The sequence below is a fragment of the Aristolochia californica genome, unplaced genomic scaffold (assembly GCF_029961685.1).
Source record: "Aristolochia californica isolate CCGP_79_NKW_82.1479 unplaced genomic scaffold, dmAriCali1.0.hap1 SCAF_4, whole genome shotgun sequence".
In the NCBI taxonomy this organism is placed as follows: domain Eukaryota; kingdom Viridiplantae; phylum Streptophyta; class Magnoliopsida; order Piperales; family Aristolochiaceae; genus Aristolochia; species Aristolochia californica.
In genome coordinates this window covers 2,027,144-2,043,066 of record NW_027182103.1, presented here as the reverse complement: position 1 = coordinate 2,043,066, position 15,923 = coordinate 2,027,144, and the positions used below count along the sequence as shown (strand labels likewise).

Below are 15,923 nucleotides of genomic sequence, written 5' to 3'. Positions count from 1 at the left end.
AACTTTAAATAAAATCTTATTACTATTAGTGACTTATTAGAAAATTACAGGAAATATTTTAAAATTTTCTTAGGAAAGTTAAATAGACCTTTTATTGTCTCTTCTAGGGAAATAAATAAAAATTAATAATCAATCTAATATATTATTACACTTATCGATAAATTTTTAATTAAATAAAATATCAAACACAAAATTGTAATGAAAATTGTTTCATGCTAAAAGTATTACAGCATCAACTGTTAAATACTTATTCAAAAATTTTGTATACAGTTTTCCACCCCATCTTGGTACGAAAAATCTTACTTAGAAAATTATATGATTTTTAATAAAAAATTTCAATTAGAAAAATGTTTAAAAAAACATGAGACACTAATAGTTTATAGAAAATTATTTCTATAAAATTTATTTTTAATTTTTTCCAGAGGAAAAAGTTTTTTTTTTTTTATATTTTATGATCTCGCGAGGAAGGGGGAGATTATTTCTCCCCTGTTCTGGTTTTCCGTCGAGATGACCAGAGGGAAGGGGGTTACGACGCCGGGGAGGACCTATCGTCGGGGATGACGGCCACGATGGAGTCGGCGGCGACGGAAGCGGCGGTGACAGAAGCAGCGGTGACAGAAACAGAGGCGACGGCGAGGAGAGGAAGAAATCGAACGGATGGCCGTAGAGGCAGCCGGCGAGCAGCTGCGACGGCGGTATAGATGCCGGCGAACAGCTACAACGGTGGTAGAGGCGGCGACGACGACCGATGGGAGGGGTCGGGCTCTCGCTCCCCCGCTAGCTCGCGATCCGTTACCGATTCATACCGATCCGACTCATTTTGAGCCGGCTCGCGAGCCGACGAACCGAACCTAGCTTCGGTCGAGCTCGGCTCGTTAAGGTAAATGAGCCGATTTCGGTGCTCGAGCTCGATAAATGATGAATCGAACCGAACCGAACCGAGCCGAACCGAGCCAGCTCGCGAACCGGCTCGGTTCGAAGCTTCATCATGTCCTGAGCGTTTTCCGTTACTATCGTTACCTCCTCTTGACCTTCAGACGAGTCCGAGACGTAGCTCCCACGCGCCCTGGCCTCACATCTCGCGCTGTCATCTCCGTTCCTGTCGTTGCAGTTGCATGTAAATCTCTCTGCACGGACCTTTTAATCCCGAATCCTTGAATAAACAACTAAATTCGGCTTCTTTGTTCAATTCCGTGCATGTTGTTGGATCATAAGCTTGCATATGTATTAATCACTGAATTCCCAGTGTCAGGTAGATCTCGATCCTTTATCCCCGACTGTTGTTCTGTTCTCGTATTGGTTCCTTCTGAATTTTCTTTTTGCATTGGTTTAGCTTTCTCGGGAATCTTGCTTTTGGAATTCGTTTTGGGGTTCGTCTATTTTTGCTGTAAGAGAACTGGCGACTGTCGCTGCTCCTGACTGGTGAGATCTAGGGTTTATTGAGGAAGGGAGAGATATACTTGGATTTAGTTCTAGTTGATTTGGTTGATGGCGGAGTGATTAACTCTGGGGCGTGTAATTATATGATTTTTTGTCTGGTATGTCGGAGAACAACTTTTCTTATCTCGGCGCCGGAAGTGTGCATGGCGAAAATGGAGCTGTCCGTGAATGGGAACCTGAGGTTGTGAGTGCGGAGCACGTCACTGAATCTTCTTCTGCTTCCGAGGTCAGGTTTTATTCTCCCGGTGAAGGGGCTACCGACGTTAACAGTGATTATTTGGTGGAACCGTCAGAGAGTGAGCAAACGGATATAGCCCAAGTACCTGTTTCCACTGAAGGGGAATCAAATGGGTCCGTGGGTTTTATTTCCTCAATTGATGTGCAGCAAGTTTGTGAAACAAAAGAAGAGGACAATGTGGATAATATGGGAGAAATGGACCTTAACCAAATTAAGTTAGTGGAATCAACTGATTCAACCGACCAGGTGGGACATTCAAAAGTATCGAACTCTGTCGCATGTAACTTTTTTATTTTCTTTTCTTTTGCATTTTATATTATTTAAGGCTCTTATCATTTTGAAATAATTTTGGTTTTCCCATGTGCTGAAGGGAACACAGGAGTCTGAAAATTCGGAGGGGCATCATGTGGACCACAGCAATGGCGTTTTGGTAAGCACAGAATACACTATGGAACAAAACCAGAACAACAGAAGTATGTCCGACTCCAAGGATGCTGGCAAAGAAGAAATGTTTGTTGATGCACCAGATCAGTTGACTGTTGGCAGGACTCCTGATCTAGAGGGGTCAGTCATAGTCATAGAAGCTCCAGAAGCAGAAGACAAGGAATACGATCATATACAATCTTCTTCACACTCTTCTACTGTAATGGAGGACACGTTGACGGTTCACCAGTTGGTTGATGAACTAGGACTAGTCCGGTCTGTACTGGATAGTACCCTCAGAGAGAAAGAACTTGTGGCAAAAGAGAATAAAGTGCATGAGGTTGGAATGTTGTCCTGGTGATTAAAGTTTATTTATGCTTTCTTTACCTGTTAGTTTCTTATTATACTGATTCCTTGTCAACCAGGAAGAAAGAGAGAAATTTGTTAAAGAACTCGGTACTCTTTACTCCCAGCTTCTTGCGTTGAGAAGTCAACAAGTGTTACTTGGTGAGAATGGTGATGGATTTGTTGATCGTCTTCATCACACTGAAAAGGAAGAGTTAGAAGGGAGTACAGACAGTGAGATACCAGTGAATGTGATGCTTAGTGATTGCTCTATGTTTGTTTCTCACTTGAAAACCACAATAGATGAGCAATTACAAACTAAGAGCACAATAAGAGAACTTGATGGCATAGTTTTTCTGAAGGAACAGGAGATTGAAGAATTACATACAAAAGTGACTGACCTGTCAGTTTCACAAGATGTTTTTACATCTTTCATTACTTCAGTTCAAGAGGAGTTTGCATCAACCCAGAGAAAATTAGCTGAACAGAAAACAATGGAGTTAGATCTCATAAAAAAACTTAACAAACTTGAGGAAGAAGAACAGAAGTTGCTAGAAGGTCTGGATGAGGCAAATGAAAGAGCAAATGTGGCAACTGCTGAGACAAACGAAACCAAGTTGGAACTTGAGCAGGCAGAGAGTAAGTTGGCTAACTCCAGAGAGAAGCTCAGTATGGCTGTAACGAAAGGAAAAGCTCTGGTACAGCAGAGAGACTCACTGAGACTTTCACTAAATGAGAAAACAAGTGATCTTGAAAAATGTTTACTTGAGCTCCAGCAGAAATCTGAGGCCTTGGAAGCTGCAGAAGCTAGATGCGAAGAGCTTGTAAGAACACAAGATTTAGTAGTTTCTCTTCAGCAATCCTTCTCAGAAAGGGATAGTATTTTACAGGAAATAGAAGAGACAGTGTCCCAGGTCCATACGTCAGAAGAGATTCAGTCGTTGGAGGTCTTAGGCAAAATCAGATGGCTTGTGGACCAGAAAAGTATTGGTGAGGGCATCTCATTGGAAAACCACAAAATCAGGGACGCATTATCTAGTATTTGTCTACCAGAAAATGTTTCATCTTCTGTCTTAGAATCTCAGATTCAGTGGCTTGGAAAATCATTGGTTCAGGCAAAAGATGATTTAAGCCGGTTGCTGGATAAAGTGATTGAGAGTCAGGAAGCTATTGCATCACGTGAGTCACAACTATCCAAGGCACGCAAGGACATTGATAACTTAACAACAACACTTCTGTCGGAAAAGGAGGAAAAAGATTTGCTTCAGACAAGGCTGGAAGACCTAACTAGGAAGTATGATGATCTAACTGAACAATCATCTCGTGTATCATCTGAGAAGAATGACATACGGAAGAAGTTACTGGAAGTAGTGGGAAGCCAAGTCAACAAAGAAGGTACGCTTGATGATTCTGCTGCAGATTCAGATCTTATTGTAGACAAATGCATTAAGTTGATAAAAGAAAGAAGCAGAATGTTGGAAGATCTAAAAGAAAAATATGCAAATCTTGCTGAAAAATCAACTCAAGTATCATCTGAGAAGGATAAGATGATGAGAATGCTATTAGAGGTGTCTGAAAGCACAATGGCTGATCGTGGGTATGATGGGCCTCCCATAGACACAGATATGCTCATAGAAGCATGTTTTGGGAGGATTACAGAAAAAAACAGAATGCTGGAAGATGTAACAAGAATGTATGGAGAACTTGTTGAAAAATCAAATCAATCTTCTTCTGTGAAAGAAGTGCTGCTACAGAAGTTAATAGATGTTTCTGGAAGCTGCAGTGATGATCAAAGTCCTGATGACTATTCTGCTGAAGTAGATATTTTGATTGAGAAATTCATTGGAAAGATAAAGGATAAAATCAATGCTTCTGAGTCATCTATTGTTGAGAAAGAACAATTCCAAAGACTACAAAGTTTGTTATATTTGAGCACACAAGACCTCATGCTCTTTGAGTTGATTGCTGAAGAAGATTGGTTTGATAGATCAGAGATTGGAAGTCTGTCCATTGAGTTTAGTAGAGTGTCAGAAGAAATAGAAGCCTTAAAAATAGAGAGAGATTCCCTGCACAAAGATCTTGAACGTGCTGATGAGAAGGTTTCCATTCTTAGGGAAAAACTATCCTTGGCAGTGAAGAAAGGCAAGGGGCTCATGCAAGACCGAGATGGTCTGAAGCTGTCTATAGATGAAAAGAACAAAGAAATTGAGAGGCTAAAGGAAGAGCTCCAGCAACAAGAATCAGCTTTAAATGAATGCAAAGATCAGATTAAGAGCTTAAGGAGGGACTTAGAGTTGATTCCGAAGCTTGAGTCTGATATTGTAAATGCAAAAACGCAGAGGGATCAAATTGAGCAGTTCCTCAGTGAGAGAACTAATGCACTACAAAGATTAATTGAGTCTATTGAGGGCTTTGTTCTTCCAAAAGAATCTTCAAATGATATTGTTTTTGAGGATCCTATAGTGAAGGTGAAATGGCTCATGGAGTTCATACAGCAATCACAACTTGGCAGAGCCTTTGTCGAGCAGGAGCTGCAGAAAGTAAAAGAAGAAGCTCAATTGCTGGCTGGCAAGTTAGAGGAATCACATGTAACTATCAGATCATTGCAAGATGCTCTGTCACAAGCAGAAATAAGTATCCTTGTCTTTGGTGATGAGAAGCAAGATTTGGAAGCTGTGAAGATTGGTTTGGAGCAGGAGTTAGAGAAGGCAAATACAGACAAAGAATTGCTGGATGACAGACTAATGGATGCCCATAAAACCATAAAAACTCTGGAAGATACATTACCTAAGTTAGAAAATGAAGTACAGAATGCAAAAGAAGAAGCTTATTTGCTAGCTAGAAAATTAGAAGAATCAAATGCAACTATAAGATCATTGGAAGATGCTTTGTCACAGGCAGAGAGGACTGTTTCTTCGCTTGGCGAAGAAAAAAAAAATTTTGAAGCAGCTAGGATCAGTGCAGAGGAAGAGTTAGAGAAAGGAAAAGCAGACAGTGTTCTTCTGGCCGGGAAACTGGCAGATGCCCATAAAAATCTGAAATCTCTTGAAGACTCATTGCTACACGCAGAGAATAATGTTTCACAGTTGAAGAATGAGAAGAATGAAGCAGGACTTCAAAGTAAGCAGGAGATTCTGTCACTAAATGCCAAGTTGGCTGCCTGTATGGAAGAGCTAGAAGGAACACATGGCATAATAGAGAACCAGTCCTCTGAGCTCATTGATCAACTTAGCAATCTACATATGCTTGTGACAAATAATGATTTTTTATCCTTACTAGACAAGGAGTTTCAGAAAAAGTACGAGGGTCTTAGAAATTTGAGCCTTCTGCTTCAAGATATGCAAGAACAATTTGTGGAGAAAGGTTCTGATTGGCTTCAAAATTGTCCTGACATTGAGGTACTAATCTTGTTATAGAGCATATGATAGTAGACATCTTTTTGAATCATGAATTGATGTTTTCCTGGTTAAAAATCTCCAATTCAGATTGAGTTCCAAATTTGGGACCTTAACGCGGAATGCATATTGAGATAGCTTGAGCTTAATTATGCTTAAAAATTGAGGTCTATACTGAAACTTGGTCCTGGTTGTCTTGTTACACTGGCAAAAGCTTTATGTGGCATCAGGCTGTCATATAATGCAATGGAGCCAAGACATTTAAACTGTGAGATTGAACTCAATCAGCTATCATAATCAATGTTTAGAGTCTGGTTGTTTTTGAGAGTGGAAAGTTAAGCATAAGTAATGTTACAATTAAAGCAAGTTTATATTTTAATGTTCTAGCATTTATGTACTATAAGATTCTTTGCTGGTGAGAGACTACTAAGTATTGTTCAAAAGTGGGTAAAAAGATGAGCTCCATGCCAATATGCTGTCCTTATTTTTGGATTTGAATGGTTACTGTACATTCGTGTCAGCTTATTTGAGTTCTGAAATCATACAATCTTTGCAGTAAATTGGCCGACTTCATACTGATTCATTGATCCACTTTGCTGGGCTATAAGGGTCTGTTCTGATTTGAATTGTTGTATTCACAATGTGCTACTTAATTGCCAATTTTGGAGAAAACAAAGCAATATAAGGATGGGTCTGGGACAAGGAGATCAGGGACTAGGACTCTGTCAGGTTCAAGAGCTAGCTTATTGCAACTAGAGAAAAGCACCACAAAATTGCTTTAACATCATACAAATTCTGTGGTATTAAAATACTGTACACATTTATTATGCCAGCCCGAGTTGAGTCTAATGTCAACAACATTGCTTTAACATCAAACAAATTCTGTGGTATTAAAATACTGTACACATTTATTATGTACCCATTCTGCAAGCATATTTTTTTCTTCTTCCTCTTCTTAGCCTTTTCCTTACTAGTTGAGTTGTTCGCATCTCCTCCTCCATTTAGTTCTATCATTTGCTAACTTCTACAGTTAGGCCAACCTTTAAGTCTTTGTTCATCATTTCAGCATATGTCATTTTCTATTCCTTTTATTCCTGTTGATCAATTAATTCGCGGTGACATGTCACTGGGACATTATTAGGTCTAAATTGGTCATGCCCAAACAATAAAAATGACTCTCTTATATTCTCATCTACTGGGGTCACTTTCATGTTTTCTTGAATATGCTTGTTTCTAATTTTCTCCAAAATTTAAAACAAATCCATCTCAAAGTTTCACCTCTAAATGTCTTCTGTGAGTGATGTTTCTTCAGTGCTTTATATTCTGTTCCATTAAGCATTGATGCATCCATCTAAATCCAAGTTTCTTATAAGATTTTTTTTAGAAAAGACTACCAATAATTACAAAAGGCACATATTTTGGTACTAAAAAAATGAAATTATTGTTTTTATTGTTATTCTAAAATTTTGGGGACTGCAGAACTAAAAGTATGAGAGTGAGTACTTGGAAGTAGATTCGTTTATTTCTTAGTGCTTGAATTGTAGAGTGCTTTTGACTTGACACTGTGTGCCTACTTGCATATACTCAGGCACGTACACCTGGTAATTCAGTGTTTCTTGCTACTTGCTGATTACATTTCTTGTTTGAATACGTTACCTGTTAGTTTTGTTAGTCATGTTGCCTTTCTTTGCTGCATCTAACCTACTATATTCATGTAATACTTACAATACTCTTATCTAATTGATTCAATGTGTCTCAAATTTCCAGAATTATCCTCACATGGCCAAACTATATTTGGGCCCAGAAAATGGAGACAATCTAAATCATCCAGTGGAGAACAGTGAGAGAAGTGCTGGAGATATTTCTGGAAGTATCTCATTTTACATCCCAAAAATTTTGAAAGGATTCAGTGTGCTAAATAAACGTCTCACTGACAAGTTTGAATGTTTCTCTTCTTATATGGATGAGCGTGTTGGAGTATTGTCACAGGCATTACAAGTAACACGAAAGGAAGTTGTTCATTTGCTTGGAGTCATGGAGTTGCTGAAGCTTAACATGAAAAACTTGGAAGCAAGTAACCAAGACCAAGAGAATACGATAACAGTGCTACAGAACAATCTAGATGTTCTATATACTGCATGCTGTAATTCTATCCTAGAACTGCAGACTGTCTCGAACTCCAGTGCAGGTCTGGATTCTGTGGACTTAGGAGCAAGAGGTGGTGGTAATGTACCAGAAGAGCAATCAGAATGCATTAAGGCTGCAGAAAAGTTGTCAGCGGTTGTGAAACATATTCAAGCTAAAACAGAAGAATTCATGAGTGCTAGAACTGTTTGGTTAACAACCTCTGAGGAGTTGAAAGATGAATTAAGACATACCAAATTTGTAGCAGAAGATGCCATAAAAGATAAGGAGTCAAGTTTAGAGAGAGTGCACAATTTGGAGGAGGATCTTGATGCCTTGAAAATATCCTACAGAGAGATGAAACTTAAACTAGAGGATTATCAGGCAAAAGAGCACAAACTAGGGGAAAAGGAGGAAAAACTTTCATCTCAATACCAAACTTCATTGGCTACAGATCCGGGTAATTTTTTCACAGCTCATGCTCGGCTGCTCCATATGGAGTTTTTTTTTTCTTTTGATTATTCGAATAATAGCATTGTTCTTATTATGTTTCTAATACTGTGCATTTTTTCTTTATCTTGAGAAAAGACAATCTTCATACTTAAAAGCTAGGTTTACCCTGGTTGGCATTTTCAGGTGTGGAGGAGCATCTTCTTTCTAAAAGTGAATTGGAGATTCTCTGCAGCAAAGTTAATAAGATGGAACTGCAAATGGGACAATCTGAAGTTAGAAGTCTGGAGTCTGTGGTTGATAAGCTATTCTACATCATTGACAATTTTGCTGTCTTACAGAATGGGGTAAACTCATTGGCTAGTGGGAAAGAGAAGCTGCAGTCGAGTCTTACTGCTCAATATGTTGAAATAGAACACCTAAAGAGAGAAATTGAGAGTTTTACTTTTATAAAAGAGGATCTGGAAATGAAAAATAATGAGTTGGCTGAGCTGGATCAGAGTCTGGAGAGGATAATTGGAACATTTGGAAGCGGTGATAATTTTGAAGATAAGAAAATTTCTGGAGTCAAAGGAAAACTACCAGTACTAGAAGAGCTGGCTTTGGGCTTAATCCTGGAAGCAGAAGGTTCCAAAGCAAAGGCACAGGAAATGGGAACCAAGTTGCAAGGCAGTCAAAAACTAGTCGATGAATTGTCTACAAAAATTAAATTGCTTGAGGAGGCTTTACATGACAGACAGGTAGCTGCAGAAACCATTCAGGAAAGGAGCCTCTACGAGACGCCTTCTGCAGTGTTAGGGTCAGAGATATCTGAAGTTGAAGATGAGGTAAAATTTTGTCCTTCTAGGTTTCATTGGACCAGGAGTAAATATGAGAGGATGCAGTGTTTAGTAATTATATACATCCCACCATGTTGAAACGCAATACATTTTTGTTTGATTCCATATAGGTGGTTTAAATGCCCTCATAATTAGTGTCTATAAAATGATATGCTCTATCCTTGAGATGTAACACCTTGTTTTAAATATTCTGGTCTAGTTTAGAATCTGAATTTGCTTCTTACTGCCAGTTGCTTATCTTCATGCTGATATATATTCTATGATCTTTTCTTGTTGGATTTTAATAATTTTGCTTGTTGAACCCCACATGAACTGGTTAGAATTGAACCCAAGATTCACAAGAGAGATCTATTCATGTGACCACTGAGCCAAAGACCCATTTCATGGGCTTTTATTAGTCTCTGCTATATCTTTGAGGTTTCCTTTGCATGCGGGTGCTCTCTGACTGCATGGACACCTTTAAGAATGATATGGTTGAGATGTAATTTAGCAGCAGCCTTTATTAGAGCACTTTCTCATAATTATGTTGATTTCTTGTCTCAAATGCTGCAATTTGATTTTAGAAATATTGTAAGGCATTCTCTAACTGAGTGAGCACAACAATTGCATCCATGTATAAACATTAGAAATGATGGTCTGTACAAATATTTGTTGCTATGCCTTCTGATTATGTTGAATAAAAAAATAGATGTTCAGGTCTATTTCTCGTCTGTAGAATGAGAAAGTTAGTTTATGGGAAGGAAAATGAAGTGAGGAAAGTGGGACAGTCAGATAACATTTTATTGTTCTTAGCATCTCCCTACTTTTGGTATGTGGAATTGTTAAATTCGGGCTGGTCTCTCCAAAATTGACTAGTTGAAGCTTCTTCCCAACTAATAAGCATTGAATCAATTGGAGCCCAGACCTATATTGGACTGTTCGCCTGCAAAGAACAACTCTTAACTCTCAGACAATATCTTGAGATGTGAAACATATTTATATCTATAGACTGGTGAAACATATTTATATCTATAGACTGGTGGATTTTTTACCACCAATACTCCTCACATCTTGGTGGAAACAGAAAACCTGACTCAACACATGGAGAACATTACAAACACAGTCCATAGAGAGTAAGCACATAGGCCAAACCAATAAACAAAAAAGGGCTTAGATGGTTCTAATCCAAAACACAACTAAAGCAATAAGAGAGAGAGACAGGAAGTTGATACAGAAAGAGGGGAGAGGACAAAAAGTTAAGGTCGGCTGAGACCTCTTCCTTTTATATCTTATTCACTTCAAAATATAAGTTAAAATGACTAAAATGTCTTTTATATGTTGTTGCCACTCGCACCCTTTTTTTTTTCTTCCCTGAAGAAGGCATTGACACCATTATTTGGAAGTAATCATGTACCCATGGCACCCCAAGCAGATACTACTCTAAAACATTAGGCTATTGAAGGGCAATTGCGATTATGCCTTCAAAGACCAAACTACCCATCGATTGGAAAACATGTCATTTGACCTTTAGATTTGTGAAGTATATTTCATCCACCTTTGAATGGCATACATCATTTCTCTTTCTAGCTTGAGATTGTGTACCACATGGAAAAGTTGAGAGAATTTATCAGATAGTCTTACTTTATTCAAGCTTTCAATTATGTGCTAGAATATTATCTTGTCCTCATCCTTATTAGATAGTGCAACATACTACGAGTTCTCTTGATCTCACCCATATTAAGTAGTGACACATATCCGTGCACAGGGCTTAGGAGATATTGAAGGAGGTTATATGAAAAGGTTATGAGATCCTTACCAGGATTTCACGTTTAAAAACCCGATTACTTGATAATGGAATATCTTGGTCTACGGATTTTCAAACATCAGCTATGTGACTTTCTGAGAACTTTACATTCTTGTCCTATCATATTGTTATTTTGTTCTTGCAGTAAATGATATCCAGATATTTAGTTGATCCAGTTACAGCCCTACCTCTAGATTTCTTTTTGCATGCCCGCAGGCCAATGATTTGTACCCTGTTCATAATATGGTCATAAATTTTAGAGTTAATGATCTGATTCTTATGGACTTGTTTTCTGTGGATCACAGACTCATGTTGGAATAACCAATAAGATTCCTTCTGTTTTACCTTCTGCTCATGTGAGGACACTGCGAAAGGCATCAAGTGATCACCTTGCCATCGATATTAATTCTGAGTCAGATAGATTAATTAACCACCATGAAGTTGATGATGATAAAGGTTGTTCCTCATTCCCCAGTTCTTTCTTGTCATAATTGTCATGTTAGAAGGTCATTATACAAATTTGAAAATTCTTGCAGGTCATGTATTCAAATCTCTCAATTCATCTGGCTTCATCCCAAAGCAAGGAAAGCCAATTGCAGATAGAGTAGATGGAATATGGTAAGCTCTTAATACTGGTTTACATTTCTAATGTTTCTATGGAAGCAACATAAAACAAATCATTAAGGCCTTTTCTATTTACTACAACATATTATTGTCATTGTTTTATTACTCTACATGAAATGAAAGATCTGGACTGGTGAACTTTTATTCATACACATTTTACAGGGTTGCTGGAGGTGGCCTATTGATGAACCGGCCTGGAGCTAGGATGGGCCTCATAGCTTATTGGTTGCTCCTGCACGTTTGGGTGTTGGGGTCCATCTTGTAATCAAGCACTGCAATCACCCCGTAATACTTGTATCATAATTGTAAACAGTTTTTAGTACTTTCTTATCATTTTTTTTTCAAATATGCCATGGGTTCTATTGCAGTTGCCCTTGTTCACCCATTTGTTCTAGGCTTGGAGAATCCTGGTCTCACACAGGTTAAAATTTCATTCATTTTTTGTTGACAAAATGTATAACAAGTTTTGTTTCGCATAATTGATATTGGATGGAAGTGCAACCTTAAAAAAAAAAAAAAAAATTGTGGATCTCATCATTTATCTTTCATGTCTCTTGATTGATACTCAAACAGATGCCTGCGTTCATCTGAAATAGAATTGGGTAATGGATCCACAGAAGTGGAAATTTCATTATCTGGTGCTGATACTACAAATGTTCTTCCTTTGTCCTCCGTTATTCCGTGAATGGATGAAGGGACACTGCTACAGAAACGAAACGAGCCGAGAGCATCTTCAAAGAAGCCGTTTCTGGGTTGGCATGTTTCAGTTCTGGGCATCTTTAATTTGATCAAAACCAAAACCATCCCAAGTTTATCCTCTAGTCTTCTAATTCCATTAATACAACAAGAATGTGCACCGACTACAATCTACTGAAGGACTTGTCATCTGGATCTTCACACTCTTTTGGGTTGAAAAAGATTAATAAGATCTTAACCACATTTGTAGCAACTCTTGACACCGGTTTACAATTATGATCGTGAGAGGCTTTCTGTTTCTCCTGAAAACCATAGGAAATACATTCAAGTTCAGATTAAAAAAGTGCTGTTTTGCTCTTCAATAAAATAAAATGAAATAAAAGAAAATTAAAATGGAGTACCAAAGAGTATGATTGAGAGAAGTAAATCAGGACTAGAACTTCATGTGTTGTATGAGAACTTGTGTCTGCATTTTGGGCACTCATAGAAAACAGTCTGTCCTTCATCTGCTGATCTCAACTGTAAAATGGAAAAAGGAAAGCATATCACTAGAAAGATTGCATTGATTTGGAAATGCAAAGAATCGAAGATATGCGGTATATTTACCTGCTTTGTGTAATATTCAAGTTGTGGGTGGCGGCATTGAGGACAAGCCTCATTCACCTATTACAATAATGTAGAAATTCAGACTTCAGAGCAGTAAAGATGATCTAAGCCTTAAAACTTTTTCCACTGATATGAAGTTTAAGGATCAATAATTCACTTACTGTAGCTCTTTCCACCTGTGCCTCGGCTATTTGAAATTTATTGAGTTGTACAAAAGGTTGAATCTTTAGGTTCCTTCTGATATCCTGTTACATAACAGATGTAATACGAGAAAGAGAGGGAGAAAGGTGTCAGAGAAAAAGAAAAAGTAAACTTTATTATACGGCCAAGATCGCATATCACAAGACAAAAATGTACAAGGAACAGATTTTTGTAACCCATTGCACTAGAATGGTCACCTAGCAGAAAATGCACAATCACAGTGTAGGCAAGCTTCTCCAGCCTTAACAGTGGCATATAAAGAGAAAAAAAAACAGCAGTGCAGTTGCAAAGGAAAAACCTCTTTATTAGTCAAATATTTATTTCTGCATTTGTAAAACTTTCTTCTTTTCTATTTGGTGGGAAAATAATTCTCTGAATCTTTTAGGTAAGTACATCAAGGCTCACAGAGAGGTCATAAACCTTTGAAAAAAATCTGAGTCAGACTCTTGGCCAGTGCCCACATTCACATTTGATAACATGAGGGATGCACTCACTATCAGGATAGCCAAATGCTTTCAGATATACTCTGAGGCCTGTCAGCATGACAGGGCTTCTGGCAGAAGCCATCCGTTATGCCACCTCAGAAATCGAAGACTCTTTGCTCCTTCTTACTTTCATGAATACTTTCTATCAAAATTGATTCGGGTAATCCTACCAAAGGAGTGCCCTAGGATACCAGCTTGGCCGTTTGACAGATTACGTAATCAGTGCATGTAATGGATGTTGATGATTGGCCACCTTACTTGTTGTCAAATACTTGCTCCAGGTTAAAGTTGCCACAGAATTCCCATGTCAATGTTGACAAGACCAACCTTTAGCAGGTTGAGAAACTTGAATGCAATTTAACCCCCCAAAAAAACAGACAAAGGATCTTGAACATAGTTATTATAAGTCTTATTTGAATCTTCAGGGAAAATAACAACTAACATAACATTTTTGAATAGACAGCATCCTTTTGGATGAAAATACCAACATTGTTCCGGAGGATAAAACTTTTGAGAAGAATTTTGCATGACTAGATGTAATAGCACAATATCAAGTTCCTCAAGAAGTATAAAAAAAGCCCATTAGTGTCCAAATCGGATCTAAGATACTATTTCTTCATTGAGAAATTATATCCTACACAATATATCTTTATCTTTCACATGCCTTCCAAGTCGTCCTAGTTCTCAGCATTGCAATTTCTGACTATTGGCACATAGTGCTAAAACTATGAGGAAAGAATGAACAGCTACACTGCAAAAATTATATAGCAAAACAACTGAATGCATACCTCAGCTGTGATCTTATAGCTTGTTTCTTTTTCTTGTAATTCTGGAATAGAATGAAACAGCAGATTAAAAGAATGTCAAAACTACACAGAGCAGCAAGCTATAAGACAATCAGATGTGACACCAAACTACCTAAATGTTTGAAAAATGAAGATAAAGGAATTGCATTAGTGCCCAAGGAAGAGACCGAAGCAACTTACAGGTATTCAATGTCACAGGAAATAATTAAAGTGTTATTAAAACAAAAAATCACTCAAGATACTTTTGAACTGCTAAAGTCTCCGACTAGATCTGGATTCTGAGTTTCTTGTTTAAATGTACTTTTTCTTTCATCCATTGCGCAACCATATAGAGAGATAACCACGGGATCCTTTTGATCACCAATACTAAAGGAGATCATTCAAAAAAAGGAGAATATCAAAATTCACCAACTCAGTTACTGAGAGGGCGCTAGCGATCAGTATTCTGAGATCCAAACAAAATTCCCTGATTCTCTTTTACATAAACCTCTTCAAAAATAAAACCCAGAACTTGATCGATAGAGAAGAACAAGTGAACATTATAACGAGAATCGCTTTTACTAGGAAACGAAAAAGACAATAATAATTATAAAAAAAAAAGATAAATTGATACATGAAGATAGCAGAGAAAAGGATTTACCTTTAATACTCCGCTTCAAGCCGCACAGAAGGCACTCGGCGTATGTAAGCGACGTCATCGAAAGCAAAGACCCACATATGTCACAGAACATGAAAGCAGTTTCATGAAGATCCACCATTGCGTCCCACTACTCAGAATCTCGTCACGTAATCCCCACTGACAAGGAAAGAGAAGAGCAAACGAAGGGATGAATAAAGGGAGACTCTAGATAAATGTGTACCAGCTCAAAGCTTCAAACGCGAATAGTTTACTTTAAATAAAATCACCACACTGAAATAAAAGAAAGAAAGAAAGTACTAATTTTTTTAAAACAATTACAAAATAAAAGGCTTTTGTCTTCAAACAACACAATAGGTAAAAACCTTTGATACCGATGAAACGGAACAAGGCAACGAACCCCAGATTTCTTTAACCTAATAAAATAACAAACGAAGTATCTATCTTTCAATTGTTTGTTCTTGCTCTTTCTGCCTACTCAAACGAAGTTGAGCTTACTCTCCGCTAAAAAAGAGAAAGAAATCAGAAAGAAACAAATAATGGGCGAACATCTTCGAAAAAGCTTTGCCGATGAAGATAGACTTAAACTCAGAAGAAGAAGAAAAAAAAAAAAAGCAGCCAAGATACGGTGCCAGTCGCAACATCTGACTGTCATGACTCATATACCTTTCAGCTAGCCGATCGTCGCCTCGTACAGCGTTGAGGGCGTCCGGTAGTTGGAGATGTGAAGCGCCGGGTAATCAGGTTTCGGGATACACAACAGGACTTCACCTTCTCTGGAAGGGGAGTTGGAGGAAGATGGCGAAGACACCAACACACCTGTAAAACCTA

The 15,923-nt window shown here is 38.0% G+C and overlaps 2 protein-coding genes across 3 annotated transcripts; one reads left to right on the top strand and one right to left on the bottom strand.

Moving 5' to 3' along the window:
• Positions 1 to 1,075: 1,075 nt before the first annotated feature.
• On the top strand, positions 1,076 to 12,183 carry LOC137962242 (trans-Golgi network-localized SYP41-interacting protein 1-like). Of its 2 annotated transcripts, XM_068808999.1 has the most exons (9): positions 1,076 to 1,252; positions 1,334 to 1,924; positions 2,049 to 2,441; positions 2,527 to 5,844; positions 7,609 to 8,425; positions 8,602 to 9,242; positions 11,343 to 11,493; positions 11,574 to 11,655; positions 11,824 to 12,183. In XM_068808999.1, the coding sequence occupies exons 2-9, from the start codon at positions 1,541 to 1,543 to the stop codon at positions 11,924 to 11,926; spliced, it is 5,889 nt and encodes a 1,962-aa protein (XP_068665100.1). In that variant the 5' UTR covers positions 1,076 to 1,252; positions 1,334 to 1,540; the 3' UTR covers positions 11,927 to 12,183. The 2 variants fall into 2 exon arrangements, with proteins under 2 accessions (XP_068665100.1, XP_068665101.1); XM_068809000.1 differs by having other exon boundaries at positions 1,076 to 1,924.
• On the bottom strand, positions 12,151 to 15,923 carry LOC137962243 (DNA-directed RNA polymerase I subunit RPA12-like). Its single transcript, XM_068809001.1, has 7 exons — positions 15,759 to 15,923; positions 15,096 to 15,251; positions 14,438 to 14,478; positions 13,125 to 13,208; positions 12,964 to 13,020; positions 12,759 to 12,876; positions 12,151 to 12,659 (listed from the first exon to the last, which is right to left on the bottom strand). The coding sequence occupies exons 2-6, from the start codon at positions 15,211 to 15,213 to the stop codon at positions 12,799 to 12,801; spliced, it is 378 nt and encodes a 125-aa protein (XP_068665102.1). The 5' UTR covers positions 15,214 to 15,251; positions 15,759 to 15,923; the 3' UTR covers positions 12,151 to 12,659; positions 12,759 to 12,798.

Coding starts and splice junctions, on each gene's coding strand:
- LOC137962242 (XM_068808999.1), top strand. CDS start 1,541: ATGTCGGAGAACAACTTTTCTTATCTCGGCGCCGGAAGTGTGCATGGC. Junction 2,442..2,526: donor AAGAGAATAAAGTGCATGAG/GTTGGAATGTTG, acceptor CTTGTCAACCAG/GAAGAAAGAGAGAAATTTGT. Junction 8,426..8,601: donor TTCATTGGCTACAGATCCGG/GTAATTTTTTCA, acceptor TGGCATTTTCAG/GTGTGGAGGAGCATCTTCTT.
- LOC137962243 (XM_068809001.1), bottom strand. CDS start 15,213: ATGGTGGATCTTCATGAAACTGCTTTCATGTTCTGTGACATATGTGGG. Junction 13,209..14,437: donor GCTATAAGATCACAGCTGAG/GTATGCATTCAG, acceptor GTTATGTAACAG/GATATCAGAAGGAACCTAAA. Junction 12,877..12,963: donor TTGAATATTACACAAAGCAG/GTAAATATACCG, acceptor TCCATTTTACAG/TTGAGATCAGCAGATGAAGG.